General features: G+C 42.7%; 1 protein-coding gene and 1 pseudogene across 4 annotated transcripts in view; both read left to right on the forward strand.

Moving 5' to 3' along the window:
* Window positions 1–4,713, forward strand: part of ANKMY2 (ankyrin repeat and MYND domain containing 2) — a 47,045-nt gene extending 42,332 nt beyond the window's left edge. For all 4 annotated transcript variants that reach the window (XM_045388894.3, XM_074035387.1, XM_005550057.5 and 1 more), the window contains 2 exons: window positions 1,987–2,116; window positions 3,544–4,713. In XM_045388894.3, the coding sequence (XP_045244829.2) occupies window positions 1,987–2,116; window positions 3,544–3,728 (315 nt within the window). In that variant the 3' untranslated portion in view covers window positions 3,729–4,713. The remainder of the gene's footprint in view (window positions 1–1,986; window positions 2,117–3,543) is intronic.
* A 9,221-nt stretch (window positions 4,714–13,934) lies between these two features.
* LOC102125081 (ataxin-2-like protein) lies at window positions 13,935–17,012 on the forward strand (annotated as a pseudogene).
* Window positions 17,013–17,919: the final 907 nt, after the last annotated feature.

Consider the following 17,919-nt stretch of genomic DNA (forward strand, 5'->3'; position numbering starts at 1 on the left):
TTTTTGCCCCTTTGTTGGTCACCTCATGGAAAGAAAGGATATGAATGAATGAATATGAGAAAATAAGAGAAAGATTATCTGTGGTGCAAGGAGACCAAGGCTGGTGCAGATATGAAACCTAGAATAGGACAGTTCATAAATATACATTCTTTACTCTTCTGATGTTGACTTTAATGACAATGTCTTCATCAACATATCCTTGTAAAACTACAATTTCTGACTGTTGCCAGTCTTTAATCCCTATGGACTGTACTGCCCCCTTCTGCCAGAATTAACTTTGTAAAAGGCATATCTGATTGTGTTCTCATATCCAGATACTGAGCACATGCATGTGTCTGTACATTCACTTAATCCCATAGGTAGCATCAACTGCCTGTTGACTTTAAAGTTGAAATTCTTCAGCATGTTGTATGAAACCCATTATAATCTACTGTAACCTACTTCTTCAGCTTCATCTTGTTTAATGACTTACTTCTCTGAACCTGAGTTTCCTGAATTAAATGAAATTCCAGAATTAAATCAAACTATTCATATTGGTTAACTATTACTGCTTATAAAAACACACTGAAACTCAGTGCTTAAAACAATAATCATTTAGTCTTTCTCTCACAGTTACGGTTGGCTGTTCTCAGCTGGGGCAGTTGTGCTCCATGTGACTCTCATGCTGCTTGTACTAGCAGGCTAGGCTGAGCATGTTGTCTTGGCAATAGCAAAGGTACACATGGGCAGATAGAAACACAGAAAGCCTCTCAAGGACTAGCCTTGAAATTGCCATGTTGTGTCATGCTATTGGCCATAACAAATCACATGGGCCAGTATGAAGTCAAGTCTCCTCCCTTTCAGTGCAGAGAACTTTGAAATCATATGAGAAAGTGTATGAATGCAAGGATGAATGAAGCATTGGGGTCAATAATACAATATATGTATAAGGGCCTAGCACAGTGCTTGGCATATAATAAGTGTTTAATAACATTCATTCCCATCTCCTTTCCACCCCCACTTGCAAAAATATAAGGCCATTTACAAAAACTTCTTGCTGTCCCTGTTCCTGCATTTTTGTACTAGATATTTTCTCCAGTCAGAATTCTTCTTTCCCATTTTTCTGTCTACCTTGACTCACCACAGCTAGAGTGAGTTGCTGCTTCCTCTATGCCTCCATCACTTACATCCTGTACTATGTTTTAAAATTATGTATTTAGGTGCCTGCCTCTCTCCCTTCTTCCGTATCTTTCTTTTTCTTGACCCTAGCTACCTTTGGGACAACAACTCTATCTTCCTTGTCATTGTGCTGTACCAATTCTGGCACATGGCGGGTTCATAATAAGCTATTTGCTAAAGTCTTTGGTAGACTGTTTGTTATATATTCATTATTGTTTTAAAGTAAAGCTACACACTATAAATCTAAATGAATACACAGATACTGTGTTAGGCTGTTCTTACATTGCTATAAAGAAATACTTGAGACTGGGTTTTTTTATATTTCTAAAGAAATTACATTTATAAAGAAAAGAGGTTTAATGGGCTCACGGTTCTGAAGGTGTACAGGAAGCATGGCACGGGCATCTGCTCAGCCTCTGGTGAGGTCTCAGGAAGCCTTCAATTCTGGTGGAAGGTGGAGGGGGAGCAGGCATGTCACATGGCAGGAGCTAGAGCAAGAGGAGGTGGGGGAGTTGCCACATGCTTTTGAACAACCAGATGTTGTGAGAACTCACTCACTATTGTGAGGACAGCACCAAGGGAAGGGTGCTAAACCGTTTATGAGAAAACCGCCCCCATGATCCTATCACCTCCCACTAGGCCCCACCTCCAACATTTGGGATCACAATTCACTATGAGATTTAGAGGGGACAACATCCAAACTATATCAACCACATATTATGGTTTTAAAATAAAGTATGGAAAATGACATTTTTATAACTTAGTCATAGTTGGGAAATCTTACAACCCGAGCTCTGGAAATGAAAATAAACCAACAATTGCTTTCAGGTGATATATTGTGATCAAGCCTGCCAGAAGACACACTGGTTTACTCATAAGAAAATCTGTAAGAATCTGAAGGACATTTACGAAAAGCAACAATTGGAGGCTGCCAAAGAAAAGAGACAAGAGGAAAACCGTACGTATATAAAAACCGAGTTCACCCTGCTTCTTAGTGGAGAGAGAGATAATAGGCGATCTTAACACACTGGAACTGAGTCTTCTCTGGAAGCCATAGGAGCTCAGGAGTGACCAATGAAAGAATCACATTTAAATTTAAATGTGTCCCTTTTTTAAGTTCTTGGGATATAGTCAGCCTAGACATCACTGGAAAACAGAGACGTTAAATTCTGAGGGATGTAGTTTATTTCATATTCCACATTCTAGCTTAGGTGACTGCCCTGGAACAATGGGATTCTTAATGGGTATCAACTTATATGCTGCTCATGAAGGATTTTAAAGTCTTTGAATAACAGAATTAATTAAATTTCCACTAATGGCTACCAGAAGATTTTAAGGGTGGAAACCTTTAAATTCCTTAATTAAATTTCAGAACTATAGGTGAAATTACAGAGTACATTTATAAATCATTAAATTGCAGCTCTAATATACCGATCAAATTTCTACAAGTGTCAGAGCAGTGAATTTTGTATTATTTTTTTTCTCCATCCCTCTTGAGGTTTTGTGACCCATTTTCATCAGAAATAGTGAGTTGCTTCAGCAGTGATGATCAGACTGGAGAGGAGAACCGCCCCCACCCTCATGCCTCATTCCAGAGAATATGTCGTATGTTCTGGGGGAGTGCATGTAGTTTGAAAAAGATGCCTCGGTTACTCTGATACCAGGCATTTCTGCCTCCACCTCTCAAGGAACCATATCCTCTTTACTACTGGGTTGAGAAATACTCTCAGTGGAATTAAATGATTTGTACACAATTAAACCATTTATCCTTAATAGTCAGGCTTTCTGACTGCCATGCCTTCTCTTGTTTTCTTGACCAGATTTTTTTATTCTATGTGCTAAGGACAGAAAGTAACAAATGTTCATTACTAACACACCACTGAGGGAGAAGATTGTCAGTAGAATGGGCACTCCCATTTGTTAAGCATCATTCATGCGCCAAACACTGCTCTAAATATTACAGACACCTTTATTCTTCACCAATGGAGGCTAGCCTTTATTACCTACATATTATAGACAAGGGAAACAACTGCATGCAGGCAATTACCTCTCCAAGGACATCAAACGAATTCACAGAAAAGCTGTATTCAAATACAGGCTTTGTCAAGTCCCAAGCAACAATCCTGATTTAGAGATGGCTTTGGAACCAGAAGCCTGAGTTCAAATGCTGGTTCTGCTGTTTCACTAGCTAGGAGACTTGTAGCAAGTTACCAAACCTCGCTCTTCTCAGTTTTCTCATTTGTAAAATAATGTTAGCGATGACAGTAGAGATAATAATATACCTCATGTAGTTGATACGAAGATTAAATAATACATGTAAAGCATTGAGAAGAGTGTCTGACACATGGTAGGAACAAAATAACAACTTCTTCTTTTTTTAATCAGACGGCAAACTTGATGTCAATTCTAACTGTGTTAATGAAGAGCAACCAGAGGCTGAAGTGGGTATCTCCCAAAAAGATTCCAATCCTGAAGATTCCAGGGAAGGAAAGAAAGAATCTCTTGAAAGTGAAGCTGAGTTGGAAGGCTTACAGGATGCTCCTGCAGGGCCACAGGTGTCGGAGGAGTAAAAGCCAGAGCAAGTGCCAGTGGGGATGGTCCTCACCCTGCAAGAAGCTGGAAAACTCATGGGAATGCATTGTCCTCGCCTCGTTATACCTGCATGGCACCATGGCAGGATTCCACATTTCATAGAATAGAGGTTTTCAAGGAAACCCCTGTTGACCATGCCCTAATTTCCTATTGATTTCTGTTCTATAATTGAACAGATAATCCTATGGAAAATGTTTTGTTTCAAAATACAGGAAAAACATTCCTATTCCCTTTCTGAGGCTGGCTTTCCAGCAGTTGTTTCAAAGGAAAATAGATCCCCTTAAAGAAAAAGTATAGGCTTTAGGGAACAAAGGGACAAGCAGAACAGATGTGGAAGAGAGATTTTCAGGAGAGAAAAAATTGATAGCTACAGAGATGGGTAGTTAGAAAAATCGTAACTTATATGTGAATAAAATACATATAAACAGCATTTACTGTAGTGGCGTTCTACTTATTAAGATGCAATGAAATGAAGAAAAGCTTCATGTCCAAGGACCTTTGCCACAGTTCAGCTAGTTGTAGTTTTATACAGAAATGATCCTGAACACTCTGAACTTGACATAGTCCTGCGGTGATATTCTATCTGCAGTATTTGTACCTCCAGAATGGCAGATCCCTCAGCAGGAACAAAGGCGTATTGACGGTTCTCTCAGCATGTGCAAAAAAGGTACTTCCTGAAACTTTTGATTCAATAATGGCTAAACATACTATGTACACAATTATTGTAAGGCTAATTCACGTGCCATACTCCACCTGAAAGCCTGAGTTATCTTGCTATAAGCTTTTCATGGAGCACTTCCTTTCCAGAAACTGATTTGTAACTCTATTAGAGAATGTCCTGGTGTCAGTTTTTAGCATATGTAGTATTTAAACAGAGTTAGAATGTGATGTCTGAAGATAGTGCTGCATTTCTAAGTTTCTTGTGTGGATTTTAAAATAAATTGTGCCTACAAATATAAACAACTCATCTTGTTTTATAATTTATTGTTGGGGAGTGGCAAATATTGCAGAAATATTAGAGAACTTAAAAAATAATAGGGAACTTGACAAATATTGGAGAACAGCAAAGTAACAATTATTTTAATATGTACAATGGCAGAACAAAATGACTAGAATTCTCACCTCACTTTGCTGATCAAATTCTATCTTGTGGATTTTGTTTGTTTGTTTGTTTTTGTTTTGAGACAGAGTTTGGCTCTTGTCGCCCACACAGGAGTGAAATGGCACTATCTCAGCTCACTGAGACCTCCGCCTCTCAGGTTCAAGTGACTCTTCTGCCTCAGCCTCCTGAGTAGCTGGGATTACAGGTGCCTACCACCACACCCAGCTAACTTTTGTACTTTTTTTTTTTTGAGACGGAGTCTCACTCTGTTGCCTAGGCTGGAGTGCAGTGGCGCAATCTCGGCTCACTGCAAGCTCCACCTCCCAGGTTCACACCAGCTAATTTTTTGTATTTTTAGTAGAGACGGGGTTTCACCATGTAAGCCAGGATGGTCTCGATCTCCTGACCTTGTGATCCACCCGCCTCGGCCTCCCAAAGTGCTGGGATTACAGGCATGAGCCACCACGCCCGGCCATTTTTGTATTTTTAGTGGAAACGGGGTTTCACCATGTTGGCCAGGCTAGTCTCAAACTCCTGACCTCAGGTGATCCACCTGCCTTGGCTTCCCAAAATGCTGGGAATACAGGCGTGAGCCACTGCACCCAGCCTATCTTGTGGATTTTTATCTTCCTTACACTTTATTTTTTTCCTAGCCCTAACATATACCCTATACCACACAGACCCTGTACCATGCTGGTTCTAGGATGACTTTGAGTAAATTCAATGTTGAGGGTTAACTGGTTAGGAATTCAGCAGGTGAATTTAGACTGAATTTGTTAATCATGACAAGCCTCCCTTGGAAAAAAATAAAATCATTCATCCAAGTACTTCATCTATACACACACTGATGAACATTTATCTTTAGGTAGTAAAGGAGCCCTCCCAGTCATTCCTCTCCCACTGACATGCTTTTTACCTGAGTTTCCGGGATTTTCGTGATTTTTTGTAATGTTTGTGTTACCATCAATTCTCCTTTTCTTCACCCCACGCTGTCACACACTGTGGAGGACTCTGGCAAGAGGGCGTGGCCCCTGTCTTTGCATACCATGAGGGTTGTGGAAAAGCAGAAGAAATTGTCACCCAGTAAACTGAGTTATTTCCCTGCTCTGCATTAGCTGCAAAAAAAGAACATACAATTGGGGGAAAAAAGGCAGGCAGGTTTTATTCCTGGCCAGGAATGGAAAAGGAGAGAGCTCTTGCTCTAAAGACACCTACCTCCCAAGCTGTGGGAAGCTGGGGAACTTCAAGGAGTTAGATGTTGGGTGGAAGATAGGTAAGCATATTAGAGAGGAACTCCAGATGCACAAGCATAGATCATAAATGTGTCTCCATACACCCCACGTTCAGCAAAGGCAGCGATTCTCCTCTGGGTGAGAAGCTTAGCATTATAACGATATGCTAATGATCTAAAGGTAGCAAGGAGTCTCTGCTTCTGGTTTGCTGAGTTTCACTCAGGCCTTATCTTCCTGTAGTCACTGGGGAAGGATCCTGAAACTCCTGGACCACATGGAGTCCTTTTAAGCAGACTTTATTAAAGAGACTAGGGAAAAAAAAAAAAAAAAAAAAAAAAAGCTGTTTAAGAAAATAATGAGCTTCTTCAGCTTTATCTCTTGGACTGCCCTGGTAACCAAATTAGGCAAATAAAGAGCTGAGGCAACAGAGAGGTACTTTTCTCCTTTATTGCCATGAATTACTAAATGAATCAGAACTAACAGATAGAGCTGGCATAAATAGGAACTTTAACGTTGGACAAAGAGAAATTCAAGCATAAGCCATTTCAATATCAAAAATTTCCTTAAATGTATGTTAGGAAAGGGGTGGTCAGAAAATGGGGTTGGTTCTGATTATCATAAATTATCTAAAACAGCATTTTCCATTATACCAACAGAACACACGGTCATCTTGATTATTTTTTTCCCATGTTGAATTGTTTTCAATATGCTATCAAAAAACTCTTCTCAAACAAAAATAGGACCTAAAGGATTTTGAATACTCTTACTATTCCAATACTTCTTATACCTAGAGCTGATGTAATACAGTATTGAATTGACCAGTTGGTTTAAGAAATCGGATTCTGCTTTTTAATTCAGTGGATAATAATAGCTAACAGTGAAAGTTACTCTATCCCTGAAATAATTTTGTTTAATGTTCACAATGACCCTGTGAATTAGACTTTATCCAGTAGCACAGATGAGGAACTTTAAAGAGGTTGCCTAATTTATCCGAAATTGTAGAGCTGGTACTTGGCGAGGTCTGCAGTTTTAACTAGTACATTATACATTCTTAACATGTTAACCTCACTGTAGTATCCCTGCAGCCAGAAGATCATACAGGGTTGAAGACAAGCTGTTATTTTACAGGGTGTAATGGATATTCACAAGGTCCTGAAAAAAAAATCACTGTTTTTGGTCATCTTTCATATATATGAGTTTACTTGAGTTTTAATGTTATTGCGTATAAAACATCATAGAAATTCTCTGTCTTTTTCTCTCTCTTTTTTTTTTTTTTTTTTTAGACAAAGTCTCACTCTGTCCCCCAGGCTGGAGTGCAGTGGTACAATCTCAACTCACTGCAACCTCTGTCTCCTGGGTTCAAGAGATGCTCCTGCTTCAGCCTCCTGAGTAGCTGGGACTATAGATGCCTGCCATCATGATGGGATAATATATGTATTTTTTTAGTAGAGAAGGGGATTCCCCATGTTGGCCAGGCTGGTCTCAAACTCCTGACCTCAGGCGATCCGCCCACCTCGGCCGCCCAAAGTGCTGGGATTACAGGCATGAGCCACCGCACCCAGCCAGAAATTCTTATAGTGGATATTCTTACAGTGTTTTCATCTTCTCAGGATCCTGTCTCCCCCACTTCTGAAGAAAATTAGTGCCCTTCTTGAGTGGAAACTGACTGTTCCGATTAGATGGTTTTATGGTTGTTGCCAGTAGTGATTGGCCTCCTTGGTCACAATGAGGACAATCAGAGCAATTCCTAGAGATTTTTTTCATTCCTGAAGTTGAAGAAGGGAGGCTTTTATTATTTTTTTATTTGTTCTCTCCTTTAGAGAGTTGTAAAGTACAAGGATTTGGCTCCAGAACTGAGGCCATGACCCCTGACATGTGAAGGCACCTGAAAATGCAGTTATTAAATGGACACCAGTGAGACAGGGATAGAGACAGGAAACGCTATTTGAGTTGTCGAATCTAGTGGGCTCTGACAGAGTCCACACTTGGGTTTACAAGGTCCGCTTACATAAGCAAATACATTCCCATTTGGATTTCTGTCACTTAGAACCAAAGAATCCTTATTAATAACATCTTGTGGCAACTAGAAAACAAAAGCAAATTTCAAAAGTTAAATACATGCAAATATAGGTAAAAGAAAATTGAAGGCATAGAACTTGAATTTTATGATTATATTCTCTTAGAAAATTAACAATGGCAGTTCAAATTTCAAATTAGATTTAAGAACTAACCTCTGATTATTTATCTTGTCCATATTCCTACCCAGGGGGTCTAGGGGGTCATGCCCTACAAACCATGGATTCTCATCAGATGGGTGTTATTTGACCCTGTATATTGTGACTTGCTTTTCAATCTGACTGTGGCATAACATTATGAGACAAGGAAAAAATATTTCACTGCAAAATATATTTCCTTGCCATGCCTTGAAATTGCCCTGCAAAGTGTTTTGTGGAAAGGATCCACATTCTATAAAGAATCCCCTTCCCCCTTTGTTTTCCTTCTTTTTTTTTTTTTTTTTGCAGATCCAGGAGATAATCAGCTAAGAACCAGGCACCCCTTTAGGTCTGATAAGAAACATTTTACAACCTACTCTCTCTCTCTGAAGTCTGCTATCTGAGAGATTCCTCTTCACAGCACAATAAAACTTGGTCTCCACAATCCTTTATCTTTAACCTGAACGTTCCCTTCTGTGGATTCCAGGTCTTTAGACAAACTCAACCAATTGTCAACCAGAAAATGTTTAAGTTTACCTATAACCTAGAAGTCCCCTGCTTTGAGTTGTCCCACCTTTCTGAACCAAGCCAATGTATTTCTTAAATGTATTTGATTGATGTCTCATGCCTCTCTAAAATATATAAAACCAAGCTGTGCCCCAACCACCTTGGGCATGTGGTCTCAGGACCTCCTGAGGGCTGTGTCACAGGCCATGTTCACTCATATTTGGCTTAGAATAAATCTCTTTGAATATTTTATAGAGTTTGACTCTTTTGGTGGACAGATTGAAGTTATTTTTGTTGGAAAGAAAACCAACACAAAATGTTTTTGCATCTATTTACTAATGTTTATTTTGAAGAAAAAAAAAACTTGTATTTATTTAAAATTGGAATAGGGCATGTTTATGTAAACTTTGATAATATCAATGCATCATTTCTATGAACAAAGACAATATCTTAATTTAGTAAAAAGAAATTTTCTTCTCATGATTATTTCAGTAGATGAGCAGAGTTTACCCCCAAAGGTAGCTCTAGCCTTGTTGGTAATGCTGGTTGTATATATCCTTTAAAGTCTTAGTTTTATAAATAGCCAAAGGCAAATGGTGATCATACTTTGCATAGAATAAAGCAGGTAGCTGTGTAATGGACCATTTCAGAGCAATGTAGCTAGCTAATTCAAGTATTCACACAAAACCACTTTATCTGATGATTCCAAATGGTTAAGATTTTAATGTGGAAAAAAAAAAAATCCCAGGAGAAACCATGAGAGAATTATTTATGACTTTAGCATGAAGGAGGCCTTCATAAATATACTAAACCCAGAAACCACAAAAGGAAACAAATTCAGCTACATTTAAAACATAATCTGAATACTTCTGCCCCTGGGAAGGTGGAGTAGACATACTTTTCACTATTCTTCCCACTAAGGAAAGCTAAAAACCCCGAAGAAGAAGAAGAAGAAGACTGTGAAAGTTGGAGAGGAGGTAGACTGGCTTGGGATCCTGGACCCATGTTCCAAAGTCTGTTACAAGCTGGAATGCTTTTATAAGGAAGTTTAGGAGAAGGGAGAAGGACTTCTCATATTGGACTTGTCCTTTTTCTTTGGAGGGTACAATATAGAGGTTATCATCATTGGCTACAATACAGGTTTAAATGTTCTAGGTGCAAGACAATCAATACAACTTCATGATTCAGAAACAAATCAGTGTCCTTGTCAATGTCAGTAAGTTATGTATTAATCAGTATATCAGCAGTTTGAGGAACTCATGATAAGATTTAAGGGACTCACATGAATCACAAGACTTTCCCCAGGCAGGTAATTTGGAAGCCTGCCAAATGTGACCTGTAAGTTATCAAATGGCATATTCAAAACTGTCCTCACTGTTTTTTAATCAGCTAGGTACTATTCATGCCCCTATTGGATCTGAAAATTACAGAGCCTATCCATTCATTTATGTATTAATGACTGCAAAAAGTGAACCACTTTACAAATGTTTATTTGAAGATTTGGTGGAGTTTGCAAAAAAACAAACAAAAAGGATTCCAACTAAATCCTCAAACCATAATGACAGATTTGGAATTAGGTATGAGCAAGCCTTCTAAAAGTGACTTTCAAGGTGTTATCAATAAAGCGTGTGTTTTCCAATCAGCCCAATGCTTTCGGGAAAAAAAAAAAATCAGATAAGTGGATTGGTCGCATAATACAGCAATGACAAAAACTTGAGTTTAGAAATTTGTCTGCATTGGCATTCTTTCCAACTGTGAAATTCTAGGAGCTTTTAATAGCTTTCTCTGCATTTGCCTGGAGAAGCCAGTAAAATTACTGACTGGTTCGAAAATAATTATGTGCACAGTAGGACAGGAAAACACTTACACAACAGTTTTCCTGTTCCATCACCAATATCATTTCTGCCAAATTAGTGGTCTGTCTATAAGTGCATACAGAACAGATTCTGAGCACTCCAAACAACATAGAAGCATGGTACAGAAGATGGGAAAATTTAAAAGGCAATGTTCCTGTGAATGTATATTAAATCACAGAAGAATTTCAAAAAGAGCAGCACCATGTAGAAAATGAATGGGGGCAGATACATTACCATAGTTCACTGCAGCCTCGACCTGCCTGGGCTCAGGTGATCCTCCTATCTCAGTCTCCCAAGTAGCTGGGACTAGAGAGATCGCTTGAGCCGGGGAGGTCGAGACTGCAATGAGCTGTGATCATGCCATTGCCCTCCAGCATGGGTGACAGAGAGACCCTGTCTCAGAGAGAGAGAGACAGAGACAGAGAGACAGACAGAGACAAGTAAAAAGAAACTTCCTTTAAGTACAATTAATTGTGATCTTAATTACCTTTGACCTTTGTTCACTCCCACTTGTTTATTGTTATTGTTATTTCATTGTTATTGTTTGTTGTTATTCATTTATTTATTTATTTTTTGAGACAGGATCTCACTCTGTTGCCCAGGTTCCAAGTCCTGGGCTCAAACAATCCTCCCATCTTGTTCTCCCAAACTGCTGGGATTACAGGCATGAGCCATCATGCCCGGCCTGGTCATATTTTTGATGGGTTGATTCTCTCCAGTCCATGTTCCAGTCCAGATGCATAATAATAATACAAGAATTGAAAACGAAAATTTTGAGACAGATCCATCTCACAACCTGCCTTTCTTTTCTAGTGGTACAAGCCCCATTGAGTGAAGTGCTCCTAATCTCTGCTGATTTTAAATGCTGTAGAAAGCATTGTTGTATTTAATTCCGTGCACTGAAGATTTCTTATAGTCCTAGAATACAGATCAATCTAGATGTATGGTCTCGATCAATCACAAGAGGATCAATAAGCCTTTTTTCTTATTCTACTTCCCTTTTTTGAAAGGGCCTTGATTTGCATTTGCTGCCTATAGACAGCAATTTGTCTGATTTTTTTTTTTTTTTTTTTAATATTCAGGGGATACATGCGCTTGTTTGTTAATGAGCATACTGCATTCTGTGGGAAGTGGGCTTCTAGTGTACCTAATACCTACATAGCAAACATCGCATCCCACAGGGAATTTTTCATCCCTTGTCCCCCTCCCACCCTCCTCCCTTCCAGAGTCCCTGAGTGTCTATTATTTCCATCTTTATGACCATGCATACCCACTGTTTGGCTCCCACTTATAAGTGAGAACGTGCAATATTTGCTTTTCTGCTTTGGAGTTGGTTCACTGAGTATAATGGCCTCCAGCTCCATCCATGTTGCTGTAAAAAGCATAAAATCATTCTTATAGCTGCATCACTGGAGAATTTTAACTTTTTTATTGGTTGGTCTTCCTTTCTCTCTCTCTCTCTCTCTCTCTCTCTTACTCTCTCTCTCTCTCTTTCTTTCTTTTTGCATCTTAGATGACACAAACCAATGTTTGTTTTTTGAGACAGGGTCTCACTCTGTCACCCAAACTGCAGTGCAGTGGGAATGATCCTAGCTCACTACATCCTCAGACCTCCTGCCCCAGCCTCCCCAGCCTCCTGATGATATAGGAGTTAAGAAGAAATTATTTAGACTGATAGTAAGAAAGTCCTTGATAAGGTTTTCCTTTTAATGAAAAGCATCCCCAAATTATTTTATTTTCTAATAAAGAGCAGCCTATAAAATCGAGCTGCAGACATAGACAAGCAAGCTAGAAGCTTGCAGGGGTGAATGCCGGCAGCTGCGCCAATAGGAAAAGGCCACCTGGGACTAGGAATGTTCAAAATGCTGGCTCCATTTCCCCTTTTCCTTTCCAATCACTTGTGCAGTAGGGAGCAGATAATATGGCACTGCGAAGTGGAAAGTCTATTTGCATAAGAAGAAGATTAGGGTGGGTTAGCCAGCTTCCCAAAGCACTATGTAAATGTCACACCTGGTCCAACCAATCTGTGGGCCCTATGTAAATCAGACACCTCCTCTTCAAGCCTATCTGTAAAATCCGGTGCATTCTGCCATGGGCAGAAAGTCCCATTTGGAAGCCCCTCTCTCGCAAGAGAGAGAGAGCTCTTCTCCTTTCTCTTTCTTCTGCCTATTAAACCTCTGCTCCTAAACCCACTTCTTGTGCTTATTGGGTTTTTCCTTGGTGAGACAACCAACCCCAGGTATTTACCCCAGACAACGACATGGCTTCACTTAGTTGGGCTGGGTGTGAAGCCTGGGCCACCCACCCTGCCCGGATTTTATTTTTTAAAGAAGTGGGCTCACCCTCCCCATGTTGTTGCTCAGGCTGGTCTCCTGGCCTATTTTATTTTATTTATTTATTATTTTTATTTTTTGGCTACTGCTAATAGCTGTTCTATGTAGGAGAAATCTGTCCTAACAAGGATAATCCTTGGAAATTTCCCATTCAAATCCAGCATTTGGTTGTCAAATGATCATCTCTTGTAAAAGGGAAAAGATTAAAAAATAAACACAAAGATAAAAATATTAAAAGAAAAAGAAGAAGAAGAAGAAAAGAATGGAACATATTCTACAAGGAGAGCCATGCCTAAAAGAAAAAAAAAGCAGCTATTCATCAAGCTGCAATACTGATAGATACCAGAGGCAGACAAATGCCTATGCAGATAAGAAAGAGTCCCTGGAGAATCTCTGCTCCACAAGTGTTTATGCCAGATGTTTTTGTGCAGATAAGGGAACCTGCACAGGGTCTTTCCTGGGCATGCCCACAAAGGACCGGAAGCCCAAACGCACTGGCAGAATGGGGTGGAGCCACCCGGAATTCACGCCTAACACATGGGAGGAGCCTGACCTTTTCAACTCGCGTTGTGGTCTGGCATTCAGTTTGTGAGGTGGAAACCTGCGTGCACGACCCCTCTTTTTGTTCAAAGCTTTCCTTTCACTTAATAAATTCTGGCCTCCTCACCTTTCAACATGTCTGCATGCCTAATTTTTCCTGGTTGTGAGACAAGAACCTGGATTTAGCCGAACTAAGGAGCAAAAAAATCCTGCATCAACATTTCAAAATATATTAAGCACTGGGGCTCTCTCTACCCCCGACACCTCAGGGTTCCCCCTGCCTGCCAATGGCGGGCCTGGCTGCCCAATCCCAGTGGCTTCCCACGCTCTCCCGCGGGCCCCAGCTCCGGCCCCCTCTCTCCCTCCCTTCCGTTTAATTCCCCTTTTCGGACGTTGCTATCATGTTGAAGCCTCAGCCGCCATAAGAGCTCTCCAAGCCCCAGCAGCCGCCCCCCATGCAGCAGGCCATGCCTCCTCTGCAGCTCCACCGGGGCCTCCTGCGGCCTCCTCCCCCTGCCTGGGGCCTTCGGCTGCCAGGAGCGGGCTCCGCTGGGAAGCCAAAAGCATCTTGGCGACGCAGCTGCCTCCGCAGCAGCAGCACCAGGAGAGGCCGGGGGCCGCTGCCACTGGCAGCGCCAGGGGACAAAGCACAGGAAAGGGACCCCCACAGTCACCTGTGTTTGAAGGCGTGTACAACAATTCCAGAATGCTGCATTTCCTTACAGCTGTTGTGGGCTCCACTTGTGATGTAAAGGTGAAAAATGACACCATCTATGATGGTATCTTCAAGAGGCTGAGCTCAAATTTTGAACTAGCAGTGGATGTTGTATACCAGAAAGCATCTGAGCCAGCAGGTGGTCCTTGTCGGGAGGATATTGTAGACACCATGGTGTTTAAGCCAAGTGATGTCATGCTTGTTCACTTCTGAAATGCTGACTTCAGCTACGCTGCTAAAGACAAGTTCACCCATTCAGCCATCGCCATTAACTAGAAGGGAATGGGGAACACAAAGAGAAGGTGCTTCAGCGCTGGGAGGGGGGTGACAGCAACAGCGACAACTATGACCTTGAGTCCGACATGTCCAATGGATGGGACCCCAATGAAATGTTCAAGTTCAACGAGGAGAACTACGGTGTGAAGACCACCTGGGATAGCAGTCTTTTTTCTTATACAGTGCCCTTAGAAAAGCACAGCTCGGAAGAGTTTCAGCAGCGAGACCTGCGTTTGGCGCAGTTGGCGTGAGAGATTGAATCAAGCCCTCAGTACCGCCTGTGGATCGCCATGGAGAGTGATGATGGGCCACTGGAGTGGAGAAGCACAGGGCGGCCCAATGGCAGTATTCAGGGCAGGAGAGCCCCAGGTTGGCATCCAGGAAGATAAAGTATATCATCCCTCTGCCTCAATGAGTCCAGGAAGGTCCCCAGGGAAGAGTTTGATGCAGCAGCTCTCCGTGTGGTCGGCCTGGCCTTAGCTCTTTGCCACCTCGTGGCCCTCACCATCTGGACAATAGCAACCCTGGCCCAGGTTCTGAGGCCCGTGGTATCAATGGAGGCCCTTCCTGCATGTCCCCAAAGGCACAGAGGCCTCTGAGAGGTGCCAAGACCCTGTCTTCACCCAATAATAGGCCTTCTGGAGAAACTTCTGTTCCTCCTCCTGCAGTGGGCCGGATATATCCCCTGAGTTCTCCCAAGTCTGCTGCCCCTGCCCCAATCTCAGCTTCCTGTCTTGAGCCTCCCATTGGCTTGGCAGTGCCAACATCTTCAGCCTCCATCCCTGTGACCTCATCAGTCTCAGATCCTGGAATGGGCTCCATTTCCTCAGTTTCTCCAAAGATCTCCCTGGCCCCCACAGATGTAAAAGAACTCTCTACCAAGGAACCTGAGAGAACCCTGGAGCCCCAGTAGCTGGCTCAGATAGCTGGGAAAGTCCCTGGTCTTCAGAATGAACAGAAACTATTCCAACTGGAAGAACTCAGAAAGTTTGGGGCCCAGTTTAAGCTTCAGCCCAATAGTTCCCCTGAGAACAGCCTGGATCCTTTTCCTCCCTGGATCTTAAAGGAGGAGGCCAAAGGAAAGGAGAAGGAGGCTGATGGTTTGTTGACTTCAGATCCCATGGGGTTCCCTCCAAGACAGAGTCTATATGGGATAAGGAAGACAGACCACCCCTGGCACCAGCAGGAGGCACTGAGGGTCCAGAACAGAGCCCCCCCCCCACCTTGCCCAAGCCAAACCAGCAGCCCCCCAGTTGGGCTCATCAAAGGAGAGGACAAGGATGAGGGCCCTATTGCTGAACAAGTAATCAATGTTGAACCCCAATACCAAGGAGTTCAGTCCCACAAAGTCTCTGCTGTTTGTGAATAAATCCACCAGTACCCCAACTTCTCCAGGGCCTCGGACTCATTCAACTCCCTCCATCCCAGTGCTGACAGCAGGCCAGAGTGGGCTATACAGCCCCCAGTACATCTCCTACATACCTCAGATCCACATGAGACCAGCTGTGCAGGCATCTCAGATGTATTCGTATCCTGGATCCAATTCAATGTCTGGGCAGCAGGGCAAGTACTGGAGAGCAAAATGCTCCCTGTGCCCATAGCTCTGGGACCAATACCAGCCAGCCTCAGCCCCACCTCGGTGGCTGCTGGCCTGCCTCTGGTGGCTGCCACGCCCTATTCTTCCTACATCTCCTACAACACTCAGCAGTTCCCAGGCCCACCTGCCATGATGCAGCCCATGACCCACTACGCCTCACAGCCGGTGTCTGCCCCTTTGCTTCAAAGCAATCCACGCATGCTGACGTCGGGCAGACATCCCCAGGTCATTGTGTCATCCTCCACCCTTCAGTACCCTTCTGCGGAGCAGCCCACCCCTCAAGCCCTTTATGTCACTGTTCATCAGGCCTACCCACACTATGCCACACAGCTTCATGCCCACCAGCTGCAGCCGGCTACCATGCCTACCTGGAACCAGACTGCAGCCCCCAGTCCTGTCCAGCATCAGGCAGGAGTGGCTCCACACCTGGGCAGTGGACACCCAACAGTAGAATCTGTACCACCCAGGGGCCCTGGCTGGCATGCTGCCCTCTCTGCCTCTGGGACCTTCTGCCCGGTCCCCTCAGAGCAGCTTCCCCCAGCCAGCCACTGTGTATGCCATCCACCACCAGCATCTGCCCCATGGCTTCACCAACATGGCCCATGTTCCCGAGGCTCATGTCCAAACTGGAATCACTGCAGCCCTGCCCCCTCACCCTGGGGCTCCCCATCCACCCCAGGTGATGCTGCTGCACCCACCCCAGAGTCATGGGAGGTCACCCCCAAAGTGCAGTGTCCCAGAGTGGGGTGCCTGCATTCTCAGCTTCCACACCCTCACCCTACCCCTACATCAGACACCCCCAAGCTCTCACTGACCCCGACTGTCTCCTGACTTACCAGAGTTCAATCTTACCCCTCCCAGCAGCTCCTCTTCCACCCCCTGGGGAACTGAAGACTTTCCTGGCCGAGACCCGAGACCTCCATGAGTGGAGGGAAGAGTGATCTATGCCTCTTCCCCCAGCAGTTCAGACCACTCCCAGTTCCCTATCCCCCCTTTCCCCAGGGGAGCTGGGGAATTCCTGCCAAGCACCTTGAATGGGAGGGGCCTCACAGAGGGCAGCGCCAGGGTCCAGCAGGGGTGGGGGGTTCCTGCTCTGTCCCTGCCTGTCCCCACCCAGTGTTGCCCTCGCATCCTCTCATCTATTCCCCTGCTGGACACAGAAGATCTTTTATTTTCTGTTGTTTGTAACCTCAGACTTAGGTCCCCTGTTCTTTATTTTCCATTAACTTGAGTGGCCTGTGTGAGAGACAGATGGATGCCCCAGGAGGATGGCCGGACAAGAACTTTTACTTTTTATTACATAAAAATATAAATAAATAAATAAATATTTAAATAATTGTGAAAGTCAGCCAACTCTTATGGCCTACTTCGTCCCAATAGCTTATAACCTATTCCCATAATATACTTTTTCATATGTACAATTGTCTTTTTAGTTTTTTATTCACAATTTTAAATTGTGAGCATTACTTTTTATAATTTGCTAATTTATACCTCTATTTCCAATATGGGAATCATGTCAAGACTTAGAGTTATAATTTGTTTTATACATTTTTCACAAATCTGACTTCACAAAAGTATGTTATTGCAACACTGTTTTGTGTTTAAGCATTGTGTGTATGTGCATGAAAACACTGAAACTTCCTCAATAAGTGAAGAGATGTTCTTTTTGTATGTCTGCATTTGCGATATACATTTTACTTTTTGACCTATTTCTTTATGAATATGGTTTGTCTACTCATAACTGTTATACCTGTGCAACTGTCATTAGTATAACTGAGTGCTTATACTTGCAAAAATG

This window comes from Macaca fascicularis, chromosome 3 (genome assembly GCF_037993035.2).
Source record: "Macaca fascicularis isolate 582-1 chromosome 3, T2T-MFA8v1.1".
Lineage (NCBI taxonomy): Eukaryota > Metazoa > Chordata > Mammalia > Primates > Cercopithecidae > Macaca > Macaca fascicularis.